The following is a 24,906-nucleotide window of genomic DNA, read 5'->3' on the forward strand; positions in this document are numbered from 1 at the left end:
GTCTACATTTTCAAAATACTTTTGCAGAGGGTAGGGGGTGGGTTCATTTGCAATCTGGGAACGCCTCCACAAACAAACATCTTGCAGACGTATGCAAAAATGTGACTGGAGAAAAAAAAAAATTCACAAAAGCATATCCAATACATGTTATCTAGACCAGTGTTTTTCAACCTTTTTTGAGCCAAGGCACATGTTTTGCTTTGAAAAAATGCGGAGGCACACCACCAGCAGCAATCGTTAAAAAAACTAAACTAAGTTGACAATAAGAAGTTGTTGTCGAAATTGTTGGATATGACTTTAAAGGGGAACATTATCACAATTTTAAAAGGGTTAAAAACAATAAAAATCAGTTCCCAGTGGTTTGTTGTATTTTTTGAATTTTTTTTCAAAATTTTACCGGTTCCGGAATATCCCTAAATAAAGCTTTAAAGTGCCTTATTTTCGCGATCTTCGAAACCACTATCCATTTCCCTGTGACGTCATACAGTGCTGCCAATACAAACAACATGGCGGTTACCACAGCAAGATATAGCGACATTAGCTCGGATTCAGACTCGGATATCAGCGGCTTAAGCGATTCAACAGATTACGCATGTATTGAAACAGATGGTCGCAGTATGGAGGCAGATAGCAAAAACGAAATTGAAGAAGAAACTGAAGCTATTGAGCGAATAGCTATTGACGCTATTCGGCCATAGCGTGGGTGTACCTAATGAAGTGGCCCCATAGCATGGCTGCCTTATTAGCATCGCCGGTAAAATGTGCGGACCAAACGATCAGGACTTTCGCATCTTGTGACACTGGAGCAACTTAAATCCGTCGATTGGTAAGTGTTTGTTTCGCATTAAATGTGGGTATCTAGTTTCAAATGTACATACATCTAGTGTAAATAGCATGTTAGCATCGATTAGCTGGCAGTCATGTTGTTACCAAATGTGTCTGATTAGCACATAAGTCAACAACATCAACAAAACTCACCTTTGTGATTTCAGTGACTTAATCGTTGCAAATGCATCTGCAGGTTATCCATACATCTCTGTGCCATGTCTGTCATAGCATTGACGGTCAAATGTGAAGACACTCCGGCACATTCAATGGGGGTCTGGCGGCAGATTTCTTGCCAGTGGTGCAACTTGAATCCCTCCCTGTTAGTGTTGTTACACCCTCCGACAACACACCGACGAGGCATGATGTCTCCAAGGTTCCAAAAAATAGTCGAAAAAACGGAAAATAACAGAGCTGAGACCCGGTGTTTGTAATGTGAAAATGAATATGGCGGGTGTGTTACCTCGGTGACGTCACGTTCTGACGTCATCGCTAAAAGACCGATAAACAGAAAGGCGTTTAATTTGCCAAACTTCACCCATTTAGAGTTCGGAAATCGGTTAAAAAAATACATGGTCTTTTTTCTGTAACATCAAGGTATATATTGACGCTTGCATAGGTTAGGCGATAATGTTCCCCTTTAAAGCATAACCAAGCATGCATCACTGCAGCTCTTGTCTCAAAGTAGGTGTACTGTCCCCACCTGTCACATCCCGTCCTGACTTATTTAGTTTTTTGCTGTTTTCCTGTGTGTATTTTAGTTCTTGTCTTGCGCTCCCATTTTGTTGGCTTTTTCCCTTTTTTTGGTATTTTCCTGCAGCATTTTCTTGTCTTCCTTTGAGCGATATTTCCCGCATCTGCTTTGTTTAAGCACTCAAGAATATTTCAGTTTTTTTTATCCTTCTTTGTGGGGAGATTGTTAATTGTCAAGTCATGTTCGGATGTACATTGTGGATGCCGTCCTTGCTCCACAGTAAGTCTTTGCTGTCGTCCAGCGTTCTGTTTTTGTTTACTTTGTAGCCAGTTCAGTTTTAGTTTCGTCCTGCAAAGCCTTCCCTAATTTTCAATGCCTTTTTTAGGGGCACTCACCTTTTGTTTACTTTTGGTTTAACCACCTTTTTACCTGCACCCTGCCTCCCGCTGTTTCCGACATCTACAAAGCAAATAGCTACCGGCTGCCACCTACTGAGTGTTACACGGTTACTCTGCCGAGCTCTAGACAGCACCGATGCTCAACAACAACACATCATTTGCAGACTATAATTACTGGTTTGCAAAAAATGTTTTAAGCCAAATAGTAGTTGAAAAACACTGATCTGGACCACAAAGAAGTGTTTTGAGTGTAAATGGGGAGATTGTTAATTGTCAAGTCATGTTCGGATGTACATTGTGGATGCCGTCCTTGCTCCACAGTAAGTCTTTGCTGTCGTCCAGCGTTCTGTTTTTGTTGACTTTGTAGCCAGTTCAGTTTTAGTTTCGTCCTGCAAAGCCTTCCCTAATTTTCAATGCCTTTTCTAGGACCACTCACCTTTTGATTACTTTTGGTTTAACCACCTTTTTACCTGCACCCTGCCTCCCGCTGTTTCCGACATCTACAAAGCAAATAGCTACCGGCTGCCACCTACTGAGTGTTACACGGTTACTCTGCCGAGCTCTAGACAGCACCGACGCTCAACAACAACACATCATTTGCGGACTATAATTACTGGTTTGCAAAAAATGTTTTAAGCCAAATAGTAGTTGAAAAACACTGATCTGGACCACAAAGAAGTGTTTTGAGTGTAAAATAAAATCCTCATAGGTTTCATTTGAACTAACACATGCTATTTTAAAACAGCATTTGTTTTGGATGCCTTATATTGGGCTTTATCAAGTGGTATTTAGCCAGGAAGCTCGAACATTTCCAAACACTGACACCAAGGAGGATCCAACATGGAATTATTCATGCATTCTAGTGGGAGGAAATAAAACGCAATAAGACCTGAGGGAAATGCAAGCGATCTTGTGACATTCGGCATCGAAACAAGCTTCGAATCCCGCCCCTTTTGTTATCGTGTCCACTGCACATCTAACGAGCCTGTGCCGAGCAATAATCACAAGCAGATCTCAGCTGACACGCCAGGGAGCACAAAAACACAGGAGTACCTGTGGCAAGTGGGAGAGGCGAAAGCGGTCGTGAGAGCGTGGGCGAAGGGGTCCCGACCGCCAAACTCCTCCTCTTGTTGTTGCGGGCTCTGCGAGAGGAGGAAAACAACGTTTAGAGCAAAAACGAATGCAATGTGCTTGCTTGCAAGCTTCCATACAGTCGTGGTCAAAGGTTTACGTGCACTTGTAAAGAACATAATGTCATGGCTGTCTTGAGTTTCCAATAAAGTCTACAACTCTTTATTTTTTGGCATACTAGTTCCTCCAGAAGGTCTTATCTTTGTCCATGTGATGTCAGATGAAACAAAAATTGAGCTGTTTGGCCACAGTACACAGCAATGTGTTTGGAGGAGAAAAGGTGAGGCCTTTAATCCCAGGAACACCATGCCTACCGTCAAGCATGTATTATGCTCTGGGCCTGTTTTGCTGCCAATGGAACTGGTGCTTTAAATGGGACGATGAAAAAGCACCAGTTCGGTGTTCCAACAGGACAATGACCCCAAACACACGTCAGAAGTAGGGATGTCCGATAATATCGGACTACCGACATTATCCTGCCGATAAATACTTTAAAGTGTAACATCGTAAATTATCGGTATCGGTTTTAAAATTATCGGTATTGGTTTCAAAAAGTACAATTCATGACTTTTCAAACGCCGCTGTGTATACGGACGTAGAGAGAAGTACAGAGCACCAATAAACCTTAAAGGCACCGCCTTTGCGTGTCGACCCAGTCAAATAATATCTACGGCTTTTCACACGCACAAGCGAATGCAAAGCATACTTTGTCAACAGCCATACAGGTCACACCGAGGGTGGCCGTATAAACAACTTTAACACTGTTACAAATATGCGCCACACTGCGAACCCACACCAAACAAGAATGACAAACACATTTCGCACCGTACCACAACATAAACACAACAGAACAAATACCCAGAACCCCTTGCTGCACTAACTCTTCCAGGACGCTACAATATACACCCCACCCCTACCCAGCACACCTCAACCTCCTCATGCTCTCTCAGGGAGAGCATGTCCCAAATTCCAAGCTGCTGTTTTGAAGCATGTTCAAAAAAATAATGCACTTTGTGACTTCAAATATAAATATGGCAGTGCCATGTTGGCATTTTTTTCCATAACTTGAGTTGATTGATTTTGGAAAACCTTGTTACATTGTTTAATGCATCACATCAAAATTAGGCATAACAATGTGTTAATTCCACGACTGTATATATCGCTATCGGTTGGACAATATCGGAATATCGGCAAAAAAGCCATTATCGGACATCTCTAATTGCTATTCTTTGTGCACGTTCTTTACGCAACGAATCCAAGAAGCTAAATATGCTCAACTCCGGTTTAGTGACGGTGCTCCTAAAGCATATTTTGCCTCAGTAATTTTGATTTAACCCTTAACCCGCACATTTTTCTTTCAATCACCCACAATAATGTAATCCCAACAACTTTTTCATCCTAGATATATTGATGGCACCCTCACATACCTTTCTGGCTCTAAATTAATTAACGGTGATGAGAGAATCAATAGCTTCCGACATTTCTGGGTCGTCACTCACTTACAGCAAAAGTACATGTTTATGCCCCACAACACAAAAAGACTGAAAGAGAGAGAAGAGCTGATACATGGTTGATTTTGAAACATCTGCAAAACACAAACCCTTGTGTAAGAACCTCTTCATTCCCAGGATGTGCCAAAAGACCAAAGACCAACAAGGATGTGAAAGAGTCACTGTGATGAGATTCAGCTGCAGTGAATAAAACTACAGTAGAAGCTTGTTGTGACATTGCAAGCATGTCTATAGCTTTAATAGTGCACTCTCTCAATGTCACGCATGTCTTCTGACAGTGAGGCAATGCATTCAATTGCTGAGCTCTATTGAAAGGCGCAGTAATAAGTGGGGAGGCATGACTGATTCATGAGCCCAGCTAATAAAAGAAGTGTTTTAAACTACAAACCCCTTTTCCATATGAGTTGGGAAATTGTGTTAGATGTAAATATAAACGGAATACAATGATTTGCAAATCATTTTCAACCCATATTCAATTGAATGCACTACAAAGACAACATATTTGATGTTCAAACTGATAAACTTTTTTTTTTGTACAAATAATCATTAACTTTTAAATTTCATGGCTGCAACACGTGCCAAAGTAGATGGGAAAGGGCATGTTCACCACTGTGTTACATCACCTTTTCTTTTAACAACGGTCAATAAATGTTTGGGAACTGAGGAAACTAATTGTTGAAGCTTTGAAAGTGGAATTCTTTCCCAATCTTGTTTTATGTAGAGCTTCAGTCGTTCAACAGTCCGGGGTCTCCGCTGTTGTATTTTACGCTTCATAATGCGCCACACATTTTCCATTGGAGACAGGTCTGGACGACAGGTGGGCCAGAAAAGTACCCTCACTCTTTTTTTATGAAGCCGTGCTGAATGTGGAAAAGCTTTGTCTTGCTGAAATAAGCAGGGGCGTCCATGAAAAAAACGGCGCTTAGATGGCAGCATATGTTGTTCCAAAACCTGTATGTACCTTTCAGCATTAATGGTGCCTTCACAGATGTGTAAGTTACCCATGCCTTGGGCACTAATGCACCTCCATACCATCACAGATGCTGGCTTTTGAACTTTGCGTCGATAACAGTCTGGATGTTTCGCCTCCCCTTTGGTCCGGATGAAACAATGTCGAATATTTCCAAAAACAATTTGAAATGTGGACTCGTCAAACCACAGAACACTTTTCCACTTTGCATCAGTCCATCTTAGATGATCTCGTGCCCAGAGAAGCCGGCAGCGTTTCAGGATGTTGTTGATAAATGGCTTTTGCCATAGTAGAGCTTTAACTTGCACTTACAGATGTATCGACAAACTGTATTTAGTGACAGTAGTTTTCTGAAGTGTTCCTGAGCCCATGTGGTGATATCCTTTAGAGATTGATGTCGGGTTTTGATACAGGTCTGTCTGAGGGATCGAAGGTCACGGTCATTCAATGCTGGTTTCCGGCCATGCCGCTTACGTGGAGTGATTTCTCCATATTCTCTGAACCTTTTGATGAAATTTCTTGCAATTGCACTTTGAGAAACATTGTTCTTAAACTGTTTGACTATTTGCTCACGCAGTTGTGGACAAAGGGGTGTACCTCGCCCCATCCTTTCTTGTGAAAGACTGAGCATTTTTTGGGAAGCTGTTTTTATACCCAATCATGGCACCCACCTGTTCCCAATTAGACTGCACACCTGTGGGATGTTCCAAATAAGTGTTCGATGAGCATTCCTCAACTTTATCAGTATTTATTGCCACCTTTCCCAACTTCTTTGTCACGTGTTGCTGGCATCAAATTCTAAAGTTAATGATTATTTGCAAAAAAAATGTTTATCAGTTTGAACATCAAATATGTGGTCTTTGTAGCATATTCAACTGAATATGGGTTGAAAATGATTTGCAAATCATTGTATTCTGTTTATATTTACATCTAACACAATTTCCCAACTCATATGGAAACTGGGTTTGTACATCCTGTTGCTGACTGGATCTACAAATGCACCAAGTGCAACAGAGACTGTCACTCCCGTGTGGGTCTACACAACCACAGCAGACTTACCGATGCCAACAACAGCAACGCATTGAAATCAGAAAGGACGCTCATTTCCGGAAGTCGCGCTCATTACCATGATTTTGGTCTTCTTTAAATTCAGAGACAAACAAATTGTCTCTGATTTTAAAGAAGACCAAAATCATGCTCTTTAGGAATCGTAAAATTAAGACACCGAATAGGATTGTTATTTATGATACACCAATAGAATATGTTCAACAAAATGTAATCTTAGGAGTGGTAATAGATGAAAATATCTCATGGAAGCATCATATAAGTTATCCAAGGAAAAAAGTAGCTAAATGTGTTGGAATGATGAGGAGATCGCCTAAAATTTCTAGGCGCAGTCAAGGCGTTGAGGGGTTCCGGTTTGGTGACCGCAGGATTAGGTCTCTGCTTTTTGCAGATGATGTGGTCCTGACGGCTTCATCTGGCCGGGATCTTCAGCTCTCACTGAATCGGTTCGCAGCAGAGTGTGAAGCGACCGGAATGAGAATCAGCACCTCCAAGTCCGAGTCCATGGTTCTCGCCCGGAAAAGGGTGGAATGCCATCTCCGGGTTGGGGAGGAGACCCTGCCCCAAGTGGAGGAGTTCAAGTACCTAGGAGTCTTGTTCACGAGTGAGGGAAGAGTGGATGGTGAGATCGACAGGCGGATCGGTGCGGCGTCTTCAGTAATGCGGACGTTGTACCGATCCGTTGTGGCGAAGAAGGAGCTGAGCCGGAAGGCAAAGCTCTCAATTTACCGGTCGATCCACGTTCCAATCCTCACCTATGGTCATGAGCTTTGGGTCATGACCGAAAGGATAAGATCAAGGGTACAAGCAGCCAAAATGAGTTTCCTCCGCCGTGTGGCGGGTCTCTCCCTTAGAGATAGGGTGAGAAGCTCTGCCATCCGGGAGGAACTCAAAGTAAAGCCGCTGCTCCTTCACATTGAGAGGAGCCAGATGAGGTGGTTCGGGCATCTGGTCGGGATGCCACCTGAACGCCTCCCTATGGAGGTGTTTAGGGCACGTCCAACCGGTAGGAGGCCACGGGGAAGACCCAGGACACGTTGGGAAGACTATGTCTCCCGGCTGGCCTAGTAACGCCTCGGGATCCCCCGGGAAGAGCTAGACGAAGTGGCTTGGGAGAGGGAAGTCTGGGCTTCCCTGCTTAGGCTGTTGCCCCCGCGACTCGACCTCGGATAAGCGGAAGAAGATGGATGGATGGATGGATGATGAGGAGATCAGTCACTTCATTTCTGTTGGTTGTCCTTGTTTCTGTATTTACTTCCCGTCAGTACTCTTATTTTGTTAAATTTCCTTTTGGTAACCTTTGTTTTCCTGTTAGGAACGCGCATGGCTGCCGTTTTCGTGAACCCAAGATGGAGGAACCGGGAGAGCGAAGGGAAGGTATGAAGAGTTTTGATCTCATGTAACAGAAAAATGAAGCAGTCTTGCAAACAAAGGATCCAAACATAGAGTGTGATCTTCGAGCACACTCAACAGAACACATACCCAGAATCCCTTGCAGCACTAACTCTTCCGGGACGCTACAATGAAATCTACAGCTTTTGGAGCTCAGAGCACGACCGCACACACAACAAGAAGAAGACGCAGAAGAACGAAGAACAGACATGGCGACGACGAGTAATAAGAAGAAATACGCTTGCAAGTTCCAAAATGATTTCATCCAGGACAGCTCGAAGGGGAAGGGGTATGCTGCTTGAACCTCAACCCCCTCCCCCCATCTACCAAATTCGAATTTGGAGGTCTCAAGTTTGGCAAGAATTTGGGAAGGCCATTCTAAAACCTTGATTCTAGCTTAATTTAGCCATTCCTGTACCACTTTTGACCTGTGTTTGGGGTCATTGTCCTGTTGGAACACCCAACTGCACCCAAGACCCAACCTCCGGGCTGATGACTTTAGCTTGTCCTGAAGAATTTGGAGGTACATCTGCTCACAAGTAAACATGTGCATAAAGCCGTGCTTGACTGGATGGCGCATGTGACATTTACATTGTCTGACAACCTCACACGTCTACCGGGGGACTTTGTATGCCAGATCTTAGTACAAGCTGAGAAGTAACAAAGGGCTATTAATTATTTCTTTAAAATACATCCAAAAAGTTCTCGGCTAAAATATCATTTGTTTTGTTGATGATTTTGTTGGGGTTTGCTTTGCATCGCTCGCATTTGGTGACATCACACCCGGTGTTTTGGTCTGTTGGTTTGGTCATCTGCCTCATTCAGGACTATAGTCCACTGTCAAGCAGACCCTGGATGGTTCGGTCCTTTTTTTTCTTCCTGCACTGCGTTCACAAATGACCAAACAAACCTTACCAGTAGAGTAGAATGACTGTAGTCCGTTTTACCAGACCAAAAATGACAAGTGTGAATACACCCTAACAGCAATAAACACCAACTAACCCACCCCTGGGCTATTCAATTGACAGGGTCTAACCGGCCCAAGAATGACACCAAACCGGGCCCCGGGTTCAGTTCAAAGCTTGGTTCTACATTAACATTTTTGCAGCAAATTCCTAAAACACTACAGAGCTCCTGCTTTATAACAACTATTGGTGTGTCAGCATTGTCAAGACATATGAGTTAGGAAATTGTGTTAGATGTAAATATAAACGGAATACAATGATTTGCAAATCCCTTTCAACCCATATTCAGTTGAATATGCAACAAAGACAACATATTTGATGTTCAAACTGATAAACATAGTTTTTTTTTGCAATTAATCATTAACTTTAGAATTTGATGCCAGCAACACGTGACAAAGAAGTTGGGAAAGGTGCCAATAAATACTGATAAAGTTGAGGAATTCTCATCAAACACTTATTTGGAACATCCCACAGGTGTGCAGGCTAATTGGGAACAGGTGGGTGCCATGATTGGGTATAAAAACAGCTTCCCAAAAAATGCTCCGTCTTTCACAAGAAAGGATGGGGCGAGGTACACCCCTTTGTCCACAACTGCGTGAGCAAATAGTCAAACAGTTTCAGAACAACGTTTCTCAAAGTGCAATTGCAAGAAATTTAGGGATTGCAACATCTACAGTGCATAATATCATCGAAAATTTCAGAGAATCTGGAGAAATCACTCCACGTAAGCGGCATGGCCGGAAACCAACATTGAATGACCGTGACCTTCGATCCCTCAGACGGCACTGTATCAAAAACCGACATCAATCCCTAAAGGATATCACCACATGGGCTCAGGAACACTTCAGAAAACCACTGTCATTAAAGACAGTTTCTCGCTACATCTGTAAGTGCAAGTTAAAACTCTACTTTGCAAAGCGACAGCCATTTATCAACAACATCCAGAAACGCCGCCGGCTTCTCTGGGCCCGAGATCATCTAAGTATGACTGATGCAAAGTGGAAAAGTGAAAAAAATTTTGGGATAGGAGTTTTGAGTTTTCTTAAGCTGTATGCCATAATCAGCAATATTAAAATAATAAAAGGCTTGCAATATTTCAGTTGATGTGTAATGAATCCAGAATGTATGACATTTTCATGTTTTTAGTTGCATTACAGAAAATAAAGGACTTTATCACACTGAGACAGTCCTGTATGCTTGTTAAATAAAACATATTCCTTGTTTTAATTAGTTCCTATGCTACGCTACTGCATTTAAATAATGGCCATTATCCTGCTCAGTGACCTTGTGGTTAGAATGTACGCCCTGAGATCGGTAGGTCGTGAGTTCAAAACCCGGCCGAGTCCTAGCAAAGACTAAAAAAGTAGGACCCATTACCTCCCTGCTTGGCACTCAGCATCAAGGGTTAGAATTGGGGGTTAAATCACCAAAATGATTCCCGAGCGTAGCCACCGCTGCTGCTGACTGCTCCCTGCACCTCCCAGGGGGTGGAACAAGGGGATGGGTCGAATGCAGAGGTTAATTTTACCACACCTAGTGCATGTGTGACTATCAGTGGTACTTTATGGTGGTACTTTGAGAGCCAATTGTTGTCTAAGGTCGTACTTGGGGGGGGGAGATCCATCCATGTTCTACCTCTTGTCCCTTTTGGGTTCGCGGGGGGTGCTGTAGCCTATCTCAGCTGCTTTCGGGCGGAAGGCGGGGTACACCCTGGACAAGTCCTTCCCTCGTCGCAAGGCCAACACAGATAGACAGACAACATTCCCACTCACATTCACACACTAGGGCCAATTTAGTGTTGCCTATCTGCTCTAAAATCAATCAAATTGAATCTAAATGTCGTCCACATTGACAGTAATAAACATATTAATCAATGTCAATCTCGCCTGAGCATAATAATAACACTGAGATTGGTAGGTTGTGAGTTCAAACCCCGGCCGAGTCATACTAAAGACTATAAAAATGGTACCCATTACCTCCCTGCTTGGCACTCAGCATCAAGGGTTGGAATTGGGGGGGTTAAATCACCAAAATGACTCCCGAGCGCGACCAACGCTGCTGCCCACTGCTCCCCTCACCTCCCAGGGGGTGCAACAAGGGGATGGGTCAAATGCAAAAGTTAATTTCACCACACCTAGTGTGTGTGTGACTATCAGTGGTACTTTTAGAGCCAATTGTTGGGGGACAGGTTTGACATCTGCTCTAAAATGTCATCCACAGAGACAATAATAAACAAATTAGTGAATGTCAATCTCGCCTGAGCATGAGCATAATTATATTTATGTGCTCATAAGGGTGCTCAGATTGTGCAGGGGAACCTTGGGATGTGGCTGGTGAGTGCACCGTGTAATCAAACACTTTCCGAAATAATTTGTAAATATAAATACACACAGCAAGATGTTTCGCATCTATATTAAGACATGATGCGGGGAGATAGGGGATGTCACAAACTATAATCGTTACAGGGCCCATTTATAGTCATCGTTGAAGTTAGACTGACCAGACATCCTCTTTTCCACGGACATGTCCTCTTTTGCGGGGCTGTCTGGGCGGGGTTTTTTTAAATGCCGCAAATGTCCGGCATTTTGAGTCAGGGTTGTGTGTATTGTCAATGTACGTCCAGGATTAAGAAGGGGTTGAAAACCAAACAAATTGTAAAGGTGAGCGCACGCAACTGCATTCGTGGGGGGCGGGGCGAGGCAGAGACAGAGACAGAGAGAGCGAGAGAGCAGGGTAGTGGATTGATTGATAATCAAGGCATACTTGGTCAACAGCCATACAGGTCCCACTGAGGGGGTCCGTATAAACAACTTGAACACTGTTACAAATATGCGCCACACTCTGAACTCACACCAAACAAGAATGACAAACACATTTCGGGAGAACATCTGCACCGTAACACAACATAAACACAACAGAACCAATACCCGGAACCCTTTGCAGCAGTAACTCTTCCGTGGTTCAGGTCACGGGAGTTGGCAGGCTAATCGAGGACAGTAATGCCATGGTCAGTACACCTGTTACTGGTGGTTTTGGCACTGTGGGCAGGTGCCAGATCATGCTGAAAAATGAAATCATCATCTCTATAGAGCTTTTCAACAGATACAGCTACAAATAGCCGTATTCCCATGGTCAAGCCACTCCTGAACTCAAGACAACAGAAGAAGCGTCTGACTTGGGCTATGGAAAAGAAGCACTGGACAGTTGCAAAGTGGTCCAGAGTCCTGTTTTCAGAGGAAAGCAAGATTTGTATTTTATTTGGAAGTCAAGGCGCTAGACTCTGTAGGAAGGCTGGAGAGGTGGTAAAATCCAAGTTGCTTGAAATCCAGTGTGAAGTTCCCACACTCAGCAATGGTTTGGGGAGCCATGTCAGCTGCTGGTGTTGGTCCACTGTGTTTCATCAAGTCCAGAGTCAATGAAGCTGTGTACCAAGAGATTTTAGAGCACTACATGCTTCCATCTGTTGAAAAGCTCTATGGAGATGATGATTTCATTTTCCAGCATGATCTGGCACCTGCCCACAGTGCCAAAACCACCAGTAATTGGTGTACTGACCATGTTATTACTGGCCTTGATTGGCCAGCCAACTTCCCTGACCTGAACCTCATAGAGAATTTGTGGGGTATTGTGAAGAAGAAGCTGAAAGACACCAGACCCAATAATGCAAATAAGCTAAAGGCCGCTATTGAAGCATCCTGGGCATCCATAACACCTGAGGAATGCCACAGGCTTATTGCCCCCATGCCACTCCGCATTGATGCAGTAATCCGTGCAAAATGATTCCCAACCAAGTACTCAGTGCATTCATTAAAATTTTCAAATGTTTGATTTTGTTTTGCTGTTATAAATCTTTTTTTTTTACTTGGTCTGAGGAAATATTCTAACTTTTTGAGATAGGATGTTTTGAGCTGCAGGATTAGGTCTCTGCTTTTTGCAGATGATGTGGTCCTGATGGTTTCATCTGGCCAAGATCTTCAACTTTCACTGGATCGTTTCGCAGCCGAGTGTGAAGCGACTGCGATGAGAATCAGCACCTCCAAGTCCGAGTCCATGGTTCTCGTCGGTAAAAGGGTGGAGAGTGCCATCTCCGGTTTGGGGAGGAGATCTTGCCCCAAGTGGAGGAGTTCAAGTACCTGGGAGTCTTGTTCACGAGTGAGGGAAAAGTGGATCGTGAGGTCGACAGGCGGATCGGTGCGGCGTCTTCAGTAATGCGGACGTTGTACCGATCCGCTGTGGTGAAGAAGGAGCTGAGCCAGAAGGCAAAGCTCTCAATTTACCGGTCGATCTACGTTCCCATCCTCACCTATGGTCATGAGCTTTGGGTCATGACCGAAAGGATAAGATAGCGGGTACAAGCGGCCCAAATGAGTTTCCTCCGCCGTGTGGCGGGGCTCTCCCTTAGAGATAGGGTGAGAAGCTCTGCCATCCGGGAGGAACTCAAAGTAAAGCCGCTGCTCCTCCACATCGAGAGGAGCCATATGAGGTGGTTAGGGCATGTGGTCAGGATGCCACCCGAGCACCTCCCTAGGGAGGTGTTTCAAGCATGTCCGATCGGTAGGAGGCCACGGGGAAGACCCAGGACACGTTGGGAAGACTATGTCTCCCGGCTGGCCTGGGAACGCCTCGGGATCCCCCGGGAAGAGCTGGACGAAGTGGCTGGGGAGAGGGAAGTGTGGGCTTCCCTGCTTAGGCTGCTGCCCCCGCAACCCGACCTCAGATAAGCGGAAGAAAATGGATAGATGGAGTTTTCTTAAGATGGATGCCATAATCATTAATAATAAAATAATAAAAGGCTTGCAATATTTCAGTTGATGTGTAATGAATCCGGAATGTATGACATTTTCATGTTTTAGTTGCATTACGGGCTTCACGGTGGCAGAGGGGTTAGTGCGTCTGCCTCACAATACGAAGGTCCTTAGTAGTCTGGGTTTCAATCCCGGGCTCGGGATCTTTCTGTGTGGAGTTTGCATGTTCTCCCCATGTTCTCCACTTCCAAAGACATGCACCTGGGGATAGGTTGATTGGCAACACTAAATTGGCCCTAGTGTGTGAATGTGAGTGTGAATGTTGTCTGTCTATCTGTGTTGGCCCTGCGATGAGGGGTGACTTGTCCAGGGTGTACCCCACCTTCCGCCCGATTGTAGCTGAGATAGGCACCGGCGCCTCCCACGACCCCAAAGGGAATAAGCGGTAGAAAATGGATGGATGGATAGTTGCATTACAGAAAGTAAAGGACTTTATCACAACATTCTAATGCAAGGGTCGGCAACCTTTTTGGCTGAGAGAGCCAAGAATCCAAAAAGTTTAAATATTTTATAATATTTTTTTCAACACTGAACACAACTGAACGCGTGCATTTTTAAGTAAGACCAACATTTCTAGAGTATAATAGGTCTCTTATTCTTTGTAATAACATTGTTATTCTGAAGCTAACTGTGGAGGGGGCGTGGCCTGAGGGCCTGCAGCGAAGCGGGATGTTGCCAGGACCAGCCTCAAAATTGGCGACCGTTGCGTAGATAGCCCACCTGGGCCTTGTTATCTAATCACCCATCGCTCTGTTTATAAGCAGCAGCCAGCAGAAGAGACAGGGTTGGGGCTAGAGCCAGAGTGCGAGCGAGAACGAAAGAGAAAAAGACAATTGCCGGAAAGCAACTGAGAGACTTATTGAAAAATAAAAAAATAAACAAAAGGCTCTCATGTGGGTACTTGGTGGTCTGAAGAACCCCCAGTAGGGCGAACCCTAAACTAACCAATAATAAATAAATCACTTCTTACCCTTAATGCAACTTCTTGAATAAGTGCAGTAGAAAAAAGATGGATGGATTCAAATGCACGGGCATGCTTTATATTATGAATGTTATTTTTAACACTTTGATTACAAGAAGTGGAATTATTCATTACTTCATGTGTTAAGCAGAGTTAGCTTAGATTTATCGGAGAGCCAGATGCAGTCATCTAAAGCAGTAGTTCTCAAATGGGGGTACTTGAAGATATGCCAAGGGGTACGTGAGATTTTTTTTAAATATTCTAAAAATAGCAACAATTCAAAAATCCTTTATAAATATATTTATTCAATCAATCAATCAATGTTTATTTATATAGCCCTAAATCACAAATGTCTCAAAGGACTGTACAAACCACTACGACTACGACATCCTCGGAAGGACCCACATAAGGGCAAGGAAAACTCACACCCAGTGGAACGCCAGTGACAATGATGACTATGAGAAACCTTAGAGAGGACCTCAAATGTGGGCAACCCTCCCCCTCTGGGGGACCGAAAGCAATGGATGTCGAGCGGGTCTAACATGATACTGTGAAAGTTCAATCCATAGTGGATCCAACACAGCCGCGAGAGTTCAGTTCAAAGAACAATTTTGAATAATGATATTGAATAATACTTCAACAAAATATGAATGTAAGTTCATAAACTGAGAAAAGAAATGCAACAATGCAATATTCAGTGTTGACAGCTCGATTTTTTTTGTGGACATGTTCCATAAATATTGATGTTAAAGATTTCTTTTTTTTTTTGGGAAGAAATATTTAGAATGAAGTTGATGAATCCAGATGGATCTTTAGTCCAATCCCCAAAGAGGGCACTTTAAGTTGATGATTACTTCTATGTGTAGAATTCTTTATTTATAACTGAATCACTTGTTTATTTTTCAACAAGTTTTTAGTTATTTTTATATCTTTTTTCCCAAATAGTTCAAGAAAGACCACTAAGAATGAGCAATAATTTGTACTGTTATACAATTTAATAAATCAGAAACTGATGACATAGTGCTGTATTTTCCTTCTTTATCTCTTTTTTTTAACCAAAAATGCGTTGCTCTCATTAGGGCAGGGGTCGGGAACCTTTTTGGCCATACAAGCCAAATATTTTTAAAAGTATTTCCGTGAGAGCCATATAATTTATTTATTTTTTAACACTGAATACAACTGCATGCATTTTTAAGAAAGACCAACATTTTTAGAGTACAATAAGTCTCTTGTTCTTTTTAATAACATTGTTATTCTGAGGATAACCAACAATAAATAAAACACTTTTTACCATTAATGCAATTTCTTGAATAGGTGCGGTATAAACTGGATGGATGGATGAAAATGCATGAGAATATTTTATATTTTGAACGTTATTTTTGACACTGTGATTACCAGCGGAATTATTCATTACTTATCGTGTTAAGCAATATCAACTAAAATTTATCTGAGAGCCAGATGCAGTCATCAAAAGAGCCACATCTGGCTCTAGAGCATGGGTGTCAAACTCTGGCCCGCGGGCCAAATTTGGCCCGCCGTGTAATTTCATTTGGCCCTTGAGGCAATACCAAATTAACATTAGAGCTGGCCCGCCGGTATTATAACACCGCATTCACCGCTAATACTCATACTTGCCAACCCTCCCGATTTTCAGTGACCCCCTCAAAAGTCTCCTTGGGCAACCATTCTCCCGAATTTCTCCCGATTTCCACCCGAACAACAATATTGGGGGCGTGCATTAAAGGCACTGCCTCTAGCGTCCTCTACAACCAGTCGTCACGTCGGTTTTTCCTCCATTCAAACAGCGTTCCGGCCCCTGTCACATTATAAACGCGGCTTCTACACACACATAAGTGAATGCCGTGCATATTTGGTCAACAGCCATTCCCGAGGGTGGCCGCATAAACAACTTTAACACTGTTACAAATATGCGCCACACTGTGAACCCACACCAAACAAGAATGACAAACACATTTCGGGAGAACATCCACGCCGTAACAGAACATAAACACAACGGAACAAAGACCCAGAACCCCTTACGGCACTAACTATTCCAGAATGCTACGATATACACCCCTTGCTACCACCAAACCCCGCTCACCTCTTTATTTTATTTTTAAATTTATTAGCCTGTGGAAAAAGTTAATGTTGATATTTACCTCAGAAGGCTGCATATAGAAAAGAGGCATTCAATTTTTTATTTCGATTTTCTTTTATATACCATTGATGTTTTTCGTTTGTTTTGTGAAAGTTGATTTTGCACTATTACGTTATATAAGCGTTGCTTGTTCCATATTCAGTGTAACAAACTGAGCAATAATTCACATTTTATTCATGCACTTTCTCTTGCTAATTCAAGGCTTGAATGTTTGATTCATTCATTATTGTTATTTTATTTCCAAATGTGTTATTAGCCTGTGGAAAAAGTTTATTTGGATATTTACCTCAGAAGGCTGCAAATAGAAAAGAGGCATTGAATTTTTTATCTAAATCTTATTTGATATGCCATTGATATTTTTCAATTATTATTATTTGAAACTCGATTTTGCATGTCACTATAAAGTTATATAAGCCCTGCTTGTTCAATAATAAATGCAAAACTTGTTTGGGTCCTTATTAAAAGGTAAATTTGTTCAACCTTGGCCCGCGGCTTTGTTCAGTTTGAAATTTTGGCCCACTCTGTGTTTGAGTTTGACACCCCTGCTCTAGATCCATAGGTTCCCTACCCTTGGATTAGGGGGTACTTGAATTAGAAAAATGTTCACAGGGGGTACATCACTGAAAAAAGGTTGAGAACCACTGATCTAAAGAGCCAGATCTGGCTCGCGAGCCATAGGTTCCCCACCCCTGTTCTAATCTTCTGACATAGGCCTGTGTGTGTCCTCCTTTGGGGATTTCAGAACATGGTCAGCCTAGTTCAGGGGTGTCAAACTCAAATACAGAGTGGGCCAAAATTTAAAACCGAACAAAGCTGCGGGGCCGAGGTTGAACAAATTAACCTTTTAATAAGGACCCAAACAAGTTTTGCATTGAATATTGAACAAGCAATGCTTAAATAACTTTATAGTGACATACAAAATCGAGTTTCAAATAATAATAATAATTAAAATATATCAATGGCATATCAAATAAAATATAATTAAAAGTTGAATGCCTCTTTTCGGTGGTGGGGTTGAGGTGGACGGGGTTTGGTGGTAGCCGGGGAGTGTATATTGTAGCGTCCCGGAAGAGTTAGTGCTGCAAGGCGTTCTGGGTATTTGTTCTGTTGTGTTTATGTTGTGTTACGGTGCAGATGTTCTCCCAAAATGTGTCATTCTTGTTTGGTGTGGGTTCACAGTGTGGCGCATATTTGTAACAGTGTGGAAGTTATTTATACGGCCAACCTCAGTGTGACCTGTATGGCTGTTGACCAAGTATGCCTTGCATTCACTTGTGTGTGGGTGGGTGTGTAAGCCGCACATATTATGTGACTGGGCCGGCACACTGTTTGTATAGAGCAGGGGTAGGGAACCTACGGCTCGCGAGCCAGATGTGGCTCTTTTCATGACTGCATCTGGCTCTCGGATAAATCTAAGCTGACATTGCTTAACACGATAAGTAATAAATAATTCCACTTGTCATCCCAGTGTTGAAAATAACGTTCAAAATATAAAACATTTTCATGCATTTTCTACCGCAGCTGTTCAAGAAGTTGCGTTAATGGTAAGAAGTTATTTATTTATTATTGTTTATTGTGGGGCTTGCCTTCCTGGGGGTTCTTCAGACCACCAAGCACCGACATGAGAGCCTGTTTCAGGGTTACAATATTGTTTTGTTTTTTAATAAGTCTCTCAGTTGCTTTCCAGCAATTGTCTTTTACTCTTTCGTTCTGGCTCCAGCTCCAACCCCGTCTCTTCTCCTAGCTGCTGTTTATAAACAGAGCAACAGGTGATTAGACAACAAGGCCCAGGTGGGTTATAGACGCACCTTTCGCTGATTTCTAGGCCGGTCCTGGCAACACCCCGCTTCGATGCAGGCCCGCAGGCCACGCCCCCTCCACAGTTAACTTCAGAATAACAATGTTATTACAAAGAATAAGATACCAATTATTACTCTCTAGAAATGTTGGTCTTACTTAAAAATGCACACGTTTAGTTGTGTTCAGTGTTAAAAAAATATATATTATATGGCTCTTACAGAAATAAATTTTATAATATTTGGCTTCTTGGCTCTCTCAGTCAAAAAAAGTTCCCCGACCCCCGGTATAGAGGAAAAGAGGACGTGGAGACAGGTTGTAGAGAACGCCAAAGCCCACCCCAAATATCGTTGTCCGGGATGGAATTTGGGGGCAGGGGGCACTGAACTTCGGGAGTATCCCGGGAAAATCGAGATGGTTGGCGGTGAATGCGGTGTTACAGCCAGCTCTAATGTTAATTTGATATTGCCTCAAGGGCCAAGTGAAATTACACGGCGGGCCAAATTTGGCCTGCGGGCCAGAGTTTGACACCCATGGCCTAGTTAAAAGTACATATGCTCTGCTATAGACGAGCCAATCATTCACTAATCCGATCACCATCGACAAAAGCGCATAGGATACCATAGGGGTTGATATCGATCTGGTCTAGTACGTTGTGTCTTTTTGGGTTTTTTTTTTTGTGCAGACAATGCAGTCTGCAGAAAAAGCAGACGTTCCCTTGTCTGAATAACAACGAGGGGCGATTGCAACATGCATACTTATCGATATTCGGTATCGCTGGAGGCTGTCACGATGCTGTTGTCAATGTCAGCAAACAGGATGCTGTGGCTGGGTAAACGTTGCACAAACTTAAGATAGCTTACGGGTGAAGTTAAATGCGTGTTTGGTTTGTTTGTGCAGCTGTCATAAGAGGAGCGAACGTGATGATTTGGGGGGGGGGAAAGCAATAACAAAGCGGTGTTGTCTTTACCCTCTGGATCTTTTCATCATGGCCCCGGTGACAAAACTACTCTTGTAGCTCGGCAGCACCGTCCAGTAATGGTTTTGGTCAGACATGGTGATCGATTAAGGCCGTCTACATGTCAAAGAGTCCGCTCGGTGTGTCTTCGCCGGAGCCAGTTAGCTTAGCTTAGCTTAGCTTAGTTTAGCTTAGCTTAACCCGCAGCTTCCAAGGCGGAAAAAAGTCCATTCAGCCCGGGTAAAAAAAGAGCAGACCCCCAGACCCTGCGGCTCGCCATTTCGACGACAACGAGCGGTTTCCTACGGCCATGTCCGTCCCACCTCCGCTACGCCCTGTCACGTACAAAAAAAAAAAGTCTGTCTCCTGCAGTGCGAGACATTGTCGACTGATAAGATGCAAAAAAACAAATAAGAGTGATAAAAACTTTCCAGTGCTCGGCGACTGAAGGGAGGAGGAAATGGTGTGGCGTTCAAGTGCTGTCAGCGCATGCGCATTGTCTGGCGACTGAAGGGAGGAGGAAATGGTGTTGTGTCCAAGTGCTGCCATATAAAATACGGAAAATAACCCCAAAAAACTGGGTCATAATTATATTAATTATTAGGGGTGTGGGGGAAAAAATCGGAATCGCGATTCTCACGTTGTGCGATTCAGACATTTAAAAAAAGTCGATTTAAAAAAAATTGTAATTATTTTTTTTTTTTTTTATCAATCCAACAAAACAATACGGGCTTCACGGTGGCAGAGGGGTTAGTGCGTCTGCCTCACAATACGAAGTTCCTGCAGTCCTGGGTTCAAATCCAGGCTCGGGATCTTTCTGTGTGGAGTTTGCATGTTCTCCCCGTGAATGCGTGGGTTCCCTCCGGGTACTCCGGCTTCCTCCCACTTCCAAAGACATGCACCTGGGGATACGTTAATTGGCAACACTAAATTGGCCCTAGTGTGTGAATGTGAGTGTGAATGTTGTCTGTCTATCTGTTTTGGCCCTGCAACGAGGTGGCGACTTGTCCAGGGTGTACCCTGCCTTCGGCCCGATTGTAGCTGAGATAGGCGCCAGCGCCCCCCGCAACCCCGAAAGGGAATAAGCGGTGGAAAATGGATGGATGGACAAAACAATACACAGCAATACCATAACAATGCAATCCAATTCCAAAACCGAACCTTACCCAGCAACACTCAGAACTGCAATAAACAGAGCAATTGAGAGGAGACACAAACACGACACAGAACAAACCAAAAGTAGTGAAACAAAAATGAATATTAACAACAACGGTATCAATATTAGTTATAATTTCAGCATAGCAGTGATTAAAAATCCCTCATTGACATTATCATTAGACATTTATAAAGAAAAAAAAAAAAGAACAATAGTGTCACAGTGGCTTACACTTGCATCGCATCTCATAAGCTTGACAACACACTGTGTCCAATGTTTTCACAAAGATAAAATAAGTCATACTTTTAGTTCTTTTAATAGTTGAAACAAATTTACATTATTGCAATCAGTTGATAAAACATTGTTCTTTACAATTATAAAAGCCTTTTAAATCTACTACTCTGCTGGCATGTCAGCAGACTGGGGTAGATCCTGCTGAAATCCTATGTATTGAATGAATACAGAATCGTTTTGAATCGGAAAAATATCGTTTTTGAGTCGAGAATCGCGTTGAATCGAAAAAATGGATGTATAATCGAATTATATTATTCACGTGTGAATGCCATAAATACAGTCTGTTGTGCGGCATTATTCACGTGTGAATAACATAAATACAGTCTATTATACAGCATTATTCACATGAGAATAATATAAATACAGTCTGTTATACAGCATTATTTACATGTGAATAACATAAATACACTCTGTTATACAGCATTATTCACATGTGAATAACATAAATACAATCTGTTATACAGCATTATTCACATGCGAATAATATAAATACAGTCTGTTATACAGCGTTATTCCCGTGTGAATAATATAAATATAGTCTAGTATGCAGCATTATTCACGTGTGAATAATATAAATACAGTCTATTATACGGCATTATTCACGTGTGAATTCCATAAATACAGTCTGTTGTGCGGCATTATTCACGTGTGAATAACATAAATACAGTCTGTTATACAGCATTATTCACATGAGAATAATATAAATACAGTCTGTTATACAGCATTATTTACATGTGAATAACATAAATACAGTATTATACGGCTTTATTCACGTGTGAATACCATAAATATAGTCTGTTATGCGGCATTATTCACATGTGAATAACATAAATACAGTCTGTTATACAGCATTATTTACATGTGAATAACATAAATACAATCTATTATACGGCTTTATTCACGTGTGAATACCATAAATATAGTCTGTTATGCGGCATTATTCACATGTGAATAACATAAATACAGTCTGTTATACAGCATTATTCACATGTGAATAACATAAATACAATCTGTTATACAGCATTATTCACATGCGAATAATATAAATACAGTCTGCTATACGGCATTATTCACATGTAGATAACATAAATACATTTTACTATACAGCATTATTCACATTTGAATAACCTAAATACAGTCTGTTATACAGCGTTATTCACATGTGAATAACATATATACAATATGTTATACGGCGTTATTCACTTGTGAATAACATAAATACAATATGTTATACGGCGTTATTCACATGTGAATAACATAAATACAGTCTGTTATGCGGCGTTACGTGTGAATAACATAAATACAGTCTATTATACGGCATTATTCACATGTGAATAACATAAATACAGTCTATTATACAGCATTATTCACATGTTAATAACATAAATACAATCTATTACACAGCATTATTCACTTGTGAATAATATAAATACAGTATGTTTACAGCATTATTCACATGTGAATAATATAAATACAGTCTATTATACAGCATTATTCACATGTGAATAATATATATACAGTCTATTTACCTCACTATTCACATGTGAATAACATAAATACAGTATATTATACAGCATTATTCACATGTGAATAATAACAATACAGTCTGTTATGCAGGCCTATTTACATGTGAATAACATAAATACAGTCTATTATACAGCATTATTCACATGTGAATAATATAAATACTGTCTATTATACAGCATTATTCACATGTGAATATTATAAATACAGTTTATTATACAGCATTATTCACATGTGAATATTATAAATACAGTTTATTATACAGCATTATTCACATGTGCATAACATAAATACAGTTTAATATACAGCATTATTCACATGTAAATAATATAAATCCAGTCTATTTACATTATTATTCACATTTAAATAATATAAATACAATCTATTTGCAGCATTATTCACATGTGAATAACATAAATACCATCTATTATACAGCACTATTCACATGTGAATAACATAGATACCGTCTGTTGTACAGCATTATTCACATGTGAATAACATAAATACCGTCTATTATACAGCATCATTCACATGTGAATAACATACATTACATGCTTTTGTCATGAGCCCACATGACATCTTGGACCTTGTTCTTTATTTTCCTGCTTTCAACCCATGTTCCTTGTCCCGCCAGTACGCATGTTCTTAATTGTCTATTAGTTCTACAAAACCCAAAACCAGTGAAGTTGTCATGTTGTGTAAACGGTAAATAAAAACAGAATATGAAAACAGAAATGATTTGCAAATCCTTTTCAACCTATATTCAATTGAATTGACTGCAAAGACAAGATACTTAATGTTCGAACTGTAAAAGGTTGTTATTACTTGCAAATATTAGCTCATTTGAAACACTTTTCAAAAAAGCTGGCACAAGTGGCAAAAAAGACTGACAACGTTGAGGAATGCTCGTCCAACACTTTCATGAAATGCTAAGTAATTCACAAACAAGGATGGGTCGAAGGTCACCCATTTGGAGGCAAATTGTCGAACAGTTTTAGAACAACATTTCTCAACGAGCTATTGCAAGGAATTTAGGGATTTTGCCATCTACGGTCCGTAAAATCATCAAAAGATTCAGAGAATCTGGAGAAATCACTGATTATACGGACTTTCGATCCCTCAGGCGGTACTGCATCAAAAAGTGACATCAGTGTGTAAAGGATATCACCACATGGGCTGAGGAACACTTTATAAAACCACTGTCAGTAACTACAGTTTGTTGTTACATATGTAAGTGCTGTCATAACTTGGCTTGGACATGGATGGTGTGTGCTCCTTCGACGCAGAGGGATTACAGGACGAGTCAGGCGTGAATTCAGGTAAATTATTTATTAAATAAACAAACAAACTACAAAAAGGCAAACCAAGGACACGCTCTGTGGCGGATAAAAATCTATACTATACTTAAAACAAAACAGCACAATGGCATGACTATATACAAACAAAACAAAACTAGCACAATGGCATGAATACAAAAAAACTTACACGGCATGGAACTGTGGACGAGGACGTGAAGGTTTGAACAGCATGGGTAGGGTGCGTGCGAGTGTGAGCGAAGATCCCAGAATGATGAACAGAAAGAAAATTACTTAAATACTGGCTGTGATAATCAGGAACAGGTGCGGGACTGAGGGCAGGGGCGTGACAAGGTGGGAACTAATACGTTGGCATGGAAACAAACAAAAGCAGGAAGTGCAAAACGTGACTGAATGTCAAAAATCTAAATCATAACATGACAAAACAAAACATGATCCATAGGTGTGACAAGTGCAAGTTAAAACTATACTATGCAAAGCCAAAGCCGTTTATCAACAACACCCAGAAATGCCGCCGGCTTCGCTGGGCCCGAGCTCATCTAAGATGAACTGATGTAAAGTGGGAAAAGTGTTCTGTGGTCTGACGAGTCCACATTTCAAATTGTTTTTGGAAACTGCGGACGTCATGTCCTCTGAAACAAAGAGGAAAAGAACCATCCGGATTGTTATAGGCGCACAATTCAAAAGCCAGCATCTGTGATGGTATGGGGGTGTATTAGTGCCCAAGGCATGGGTAACTTACACATCTGTGAAGGCACCATTAATGTGAAGTGAAGTGAATTATATTTATATAGCGCTTTTCTCTAGTGACTCAAAGCGCTTTACATAGTGATACCCAATATCTAAGTTACATTTAAACCAGTGTGGGTGGCACCGGGAGCAGGTGGGTAAAGTGTCTTGCCCAATGACACAACGGCAGTGACTAGGATGGCGGAAGCGGGAATCGAACCTGCAACCCTCAAGTTGCTGGCACGGCCACTCTACCA

The 24,906-nt window shown here is 41.8% G+C and overlaps 1 protein-coding gene across 3 annotated transcripts in view; it reads right to left on the minus strand.

Moving 5' to 3' along the window:
* The window catches only part of mast3a (microtubule associated serine/threonine kinase 3a), a 284,903-nt gene that overhangs the window by 241,386 nt on the left and 18,611 nt on the right, over positions 1–24,906 (minus strand). For 2 of the 3 annotated variants that reach the window (XM_061919803.1, XM_061919802.1), the window contains exons 1-2: positions 19,643–20,113; positions 2,971–3,059 (exon numbers count right to left, since the gene is read on the minus strand). In XM_061919803.1, coding sequence (XP_061775787.1) covers positions 2,971–3,059; positions 19,643–19,728 — 175 coding nt within the window. In that variant the 5' untranslated portion in view covers positions 19,729–20,113. Of the gene's footprint in view, positions 1–2,970; positions 3,060–19,642; positions 20,114–24,906 lie in introns of those variants that run through there. The other variant, XM_061919804.1, reaches the window with a different exon arrangement.

This window comes from Nerophis ophidion, linkage group LG14 (assembly GCF_033978795.1).
Source record: "Nerophis ophidion isolate RoL-2023_Sa linkage group LG14, RoL_Noph_v1.0, whole genome shotgun sequence".
NCBI classification, from domain to species: Eukaryota; Metazoa; Chordata; class Actinopteri; order Syngnathiformes; family Syngnathidae; genus Nerophis; species Nerophis ophidion.